The following is a 5,443-nucleotide window of genomic DNA, read 5'->3' as shown; positions in this document are numbered from 1 at the left end:
TCTCTGCCCACCACGGGTATCGAAACCCGGTTTCTAGCGTTGTAAGTCCGCAGACATACCGCTGTACCACTGGGGGGGGGGGGCTCCTCGTGAGTAACCCTGAACACAAGTTAACCAAAGATAGATAAGCTGGACCTAAATCATAGTGAAAAGTATCAAACATATTAAACAGTTTTCGGAATACTAAGTTTATTTATTATATCTGCTATTGTGTGGCCTTATAATGTGAAGAACTGGTTAGTGGCTAAGGACACTTTGTTTCTTAGTGACTATAAAGCACGTTCACACCAACAGTATGTATGAGTATGGCAATATATCATATATGTTTAGAGTAATGGTAATTCTTGTGTGATAATGGACACGAGCATATAGAGTGTAGAAATGTAAAACATTCACACAATATATCATATGTGTTTAGAGTAATGGTAATTCTTGTGTAATAATGGACACGAGCATATAGAGTGCAGAAATGTAAAACAGTCACACAATATATCATATATGTTTAAAGTAACGGTAATTCTTGTGTGATAATGGACACGAGCATATAGAGTGTAGAAATGTAAAACATTCACACAATATATCATATATGTTTAGAGTAATGGTAATTCTTGTGTGATAATGGACACGAGCATATAGAGTGCAGAAACGTAAAACATTCACACAATATATCATATATGTTTAGAATAATGGTAATTCTTGTGTGATAATGGACACGAGCATATAGAGTGTAGAAATGTAAAACATTCACAGTGACTCTAAAGACTTAAGGTGCCATTGAATACTGGTCTCAACGAAGTGAACAACAACAACAACAACAAAAAGAGTCCAGGAGACAAAACTGCGTCTATATCTTTAAAAACAAACAACAAAAAAAAACACTAGTTTTAAATAAACAATGAAATTAACTCCTTGTATTAGTTTGAAAGAAACACCGAAATTAGCGCCAACTTCTAAACTGTTATTATAGTTGTTTTGGTGGATTCGTTTGTTTCGCTAAGACTGTTCAAAAGTAGCATTTTAGGACTTTGAATTATTTTTATTATTTTGTTAAAACCTGTGTGTAGTACTATTTAAGAGATTGTTGATATTTATTTAAAACCGTAAGAACTGGTGCATAGTTGTGGTCTAGGAACTTTGAGTTATTTTTATTATTTATTAAGAACTTTTACGTAGTTGTAGTTTACCTAGGAACTTTGAGTTATTTTTATTATTTACTAAGAACTTTTACGTAGTTGTAGTTTACAAGTTTTCAGTCTGGAATGAAAATATATAAGAGTTGTAATTATTTATGTCCCTAATCAAGTGTTAGTGATACAGCAAAATAACTCAAACAGACAATACTCAAGGGCTTCACAGCTTTCTATATACCAGCTATGACAAGAAACAGCTACTGTTAATGTCAATGGGACAATTAGTTCTCTTGTTTATGCAAAACAAATGTCAAGTGAACAATCACGTAAACTGACATGTAAGTGTCCTCTCTTGGATCACGTAAACTGACGTGTAAGTGCCCTCTCTTGTATCACGTAAAGTGACATGTAACTGTCCTCTCTTGGATCACGTAAACTGAGATGTAAGTGTCCTATCACGTAAACTGAGATGTAAGTGCCCTCTCTTGGATCACGTAAACTGACATGTAAGTGTCCTCACTTGGATCACGTAAACTGACATGTAAGTGTCCTCTCTTGGATCACGTAAACTGATATGTAAGTGTCCTCTCTTGGAGACTATGGCTACAAGTTCTTTTTTGTAATTTTAGTTACTTTGTAGCCCTATAAACGTTTATATGGGGTAATGATCAATTCAGACACGAGTGAATCAATGAAAAATGTTAGTCACTACTCTATCAGAATTGCTTCCAGTTCATCAATACTGCTTGTTAAATCACATGCTGTTCAGGCTCTTCCCCCAATATATCATAAATGTTCATTTGGATGTTCTGCTCGCTTGATACTCTTTCTTTACAGGAAGCTGCTAACTAGTTGAGAACGCCGGGTCGCGCCCTATCAGCCGTTAGAACTTTGACAAGCATTATATCAATATTAATATCGGTATTACTATATTGTATGGCTTTTACCGTGCCGTGTGGCTACCGGCATTTATTCCTGCCCAGACCAAAATGTGCCCATCGTCATCTTGGGTCTTATCACCTCGTAATTCGGATTGGATCTAGTACCGACTATACTTCAAATGTTGGAGTGTGAAGAAGACATTGGTCGTTTGGACCAATTCATATGTTCTCGACACAACTGAAACTGGATATTTTGTGGCAACAGGACAGAGAATCGAACACGATTGGTCATTTAACATAAAGACACCCTCATGAATACTTTTTTCTTGCCGTTTTCGCGCTAACTTGTCGTCCAGTTTCTACTCTGAATTGTTCATCCAATCAAGAAGATGACGCCCACCGGTCATGTTGAGTCCATATTGTCGAATAGTAGTTACCTTGTAGGATGGCCAACAGTGGTATACCCTGTCCAGATCTCCGGCCAACCAACTATGTTGGTGGCCTGAAAGCGGGTTCACATTTTGATATTCTGTGAGGCTTATAATCACACTGCAATGACACGGGTTTAACCAGCTCCTAGATGACCTATTGCCCTCAACGTCATGGAAATGTCTAGATGTTTTCGTTGAAGTCTTAGCATGTTGTTCTTTCAATCTTGACTTCTTTAAACATCCTACTGTTGTTCTCCTAAATTAGAATACATTGTGTTACCTTCACTTTCGTATACATCTGAAATTTGCATGTCAGTTCACATGACCGACAATTTGAAATAACAATGAATTGGGGGGGGGGTGTCTTTGATATTATTTAATAACATTGGGTTTGCCTTGTCATAGCTAAGATATAGAAAACTTTTCTCATTCTTTAATGGTTTTGAACAGTGTATCATCATATCAGGATTAACAAGACAGTGATAACGAAGTTTGAACATTAAACTTACCACTCTAGATCAGTTATTAATTAAACAGAATTTATTAAACATAGCAAAACAAGTATTTCCAAATGAAGCGATAAATAAACATCAACAACATTTCAATTTTGTTGCACCGCGAGAAATTTTCGAATACTGATGAAGAAATTACAACTAGAACGTTTACAATGACTCAAAGGGACAACTGCAATGTTAACAACACTGTTGTGCTAACAAAAATCTTAATCACGAACAAAATCTCTCTTATGGTAGGAAAAAGGTTCTTTCAGGGTCCCTTTGCAATTTTTCTTTAAAAAATAGTCTGTTTTTTGTGTATTATTAAAAGAAATTGACATGATATGAGATATGAGAGACTAACAAAACATAACGAATAAACTCGGGACACATTCGACACGATTATCGTTAATAATAACTTGGTGTATATGATGTGTTATATACAGAATTAGTTATGTTCAAATTTCTATTACAGCTTTCATGAACACATCTGTACGAATATTCGTCACTTGAATTGCAATGTCGAAACCACATTTTCAGTAACTTTTTTCATAGTTTTGCTAGGCACATCTATTAAACCTTGCTTGCTTGTTTTAGGGCAAAGCCATATTGGGCTATCTGCTGTGTCCACCGCAGGGAATCGAACCTTACATTTTAGCGTTGTTAGTCCGTAAGCTTATCGTTTTCCCACTTAGGGACGTATTAGATCCAAAAAACCTTAAAATAAATTATAAAAACTCAATTATCTCAAAACAACGTTGCAAATGACCCAGTGTTAACTCAATGGTAGCCTGTTGAGTGGTTAGTTGTTGTTAATGTGAAAACCAACACAATAGTCTATCTACGCTATGTCCACCTCAGGGAATCGAACCATGGACTTTAGGGTTATAAGCTTATAAGGTTACCGCTGAGCCAGCGGGTGGGGAGGCAGTGGGAGAGCTAAGAAGTTTTATAAGAATCTATGAAGTGTAATTTGCAAATTAATTATTATTTGGATTTTTTTAACAGGATGACTGAACTCCACTTTTTTATGAATATTTTAAAAAAACTTTCAGTAACACCAAAAAAAAATTACTGAATTCCACTTTTTGTGAATATTTCATCTTTTTAGTTTAGTAACAACAAAAATATCACTGAACTCCGCTTTTTATGAATGTTTCAAATTTCTATTAACACCAAAAAGGCCACTGAACTACACTTTTTGGGGAATATTTAATATTTCTAGTAACAATAAAAAAAATCACCGAACTCCACTTTTTGTGAAATACTTCAAGTTTTAGTAACACCAAAAAAAAGATCACTAAACTCCACTTTTTGTGAATGTTTAAAATTTTTATTAACGACAAAAAAGATCACTGAACTCCACTTTTTGTGAAATATTTCAACTTTCTAGTAACAGTAAAAAAGATCACTGAACTCCACTCACCGTCATTTGAGCCGTTGTTTCCTTCAAGGAATTCTAAGTAATGTGTTTTACAGAGAACCCTGTTGTCATACAAGGCAAACTCCTCTCCCGTAGATAACTGTCTCTTGCAAGAGTCGCAGGCGAAGCAAGCCAAATGGTAAACCTGGTCACGGGCCCGCCGTACCCAATCTGTTGACTGTATTGTTCTGCTACACTTGGAACACTTGGCTCCAAATACCCTGAACGAAGCACAGAAATAGTTTCAATCAATCAAAGTACGTGTTAGTGCGTTTACTGTTTTAAATGTCAGCTTGGAAGGAAGTAAATAATATATATCACATCTTCAGCCTGTTTAATTCATAGCACGACAGAGATTCGCATAAAACTAAAATTTTGTTTGTTATGGATTTCGCGCAAAGCTGCACGAGGGCTATCTGAACTAGCCGTCCCTAATTTAGCAGTGTAAGACTAGAGGGAAGGCAGTTAGTCATCACCGCCAACTCTTGGGCTACTCTTTTACCAACGAATAGTGGGATTGACCGTCACATTATAACGTCCCCACAGCTTAAAGGTCGAGCATGTTTGGTGGGACGGAGATTCGAACCCGCGACCCTCAGATTGCGAGTCGAGCGCCCTAACCACCTGGCCATACCGAGCTAAAACTAAAATAAAAGAAAACAAACCACTAAACATGTTTTACATAACGTGTACTTTTCTCTAAATCGGAAATGGTTTATTCTTTTTTCATCTATACTTTAATCTAATAGTTTTACACGTAGATTGTATTTTCACCAACTCAATTCCGTGATTTCATCTTAAGGTAAAACGTTTTTTTACACCTTATGAAACTGATTCTATAGACTTCTACAGCTATGAGTAAAGTAAATTTCTTTGTTTTTTTAGCGTACAAAACTACACAATAGATTATCCGCGCTTTGTCCGCCGCGGGGGATCCGACTTCGGATTCAAGCGATGTAAGATTTATTTGTTTGTTTATAATTAAGCACAAAGCTACACAATGGGCTATCCGTTCTCTGCCTACCACGGGTATCAAAACCCGGATTCTAGAGTTGTAAGTCCGCAGACATACCGCTGTGCCACT

The 5,443-nt window shown here is 36.3% G+C and overlaps 1 protein-coding gene across 1 annotated transcript in view; it reads right to left on the bottom strand.

Annotated features, from left to right (window-relative positions):
• LOC106463981 (LIM/homeobox protein Awh-like) overlaps positions 1-5,443 on the bottom strand; it is a 63,524-nt gene that overhangs the window by 10,418 nt on the left and 47,663 nt on the right. Inside the window, exon 3 of the mRNA XM_013924083.1 lies at positions 4,363-4,580. Within this exon, the coding sequence (XP_013779537.1) occupies positions 4,363-4,580 (218 nt within the window). The remainder of the gene's footprint in view (positions 1-4,362; positions 4,581-5,443) is intronic.

This window comes from Limulus polyphemus, unplaced genomic scaffold (genome assembly GCF_000517525.1).
Source record: "Limulus polyphemus unplaced genomic scaffold, Limulus_polyphemus-2.1.2 Scaffold1534, whole genome shotgun sequence".
Taxonomy (NCBI): domain Eukaryota; kingdom Metazoa; phylum Arthropoda; class Merostomata; order Xiphosura; family Limulidae; genus Limulus; species Limulus polyphemus.
The sequence above is the reverse complement of the archived record's forward strand: the minus strand, read 5'-3'. Positions and strand labels throughout refer to the sequence as shown.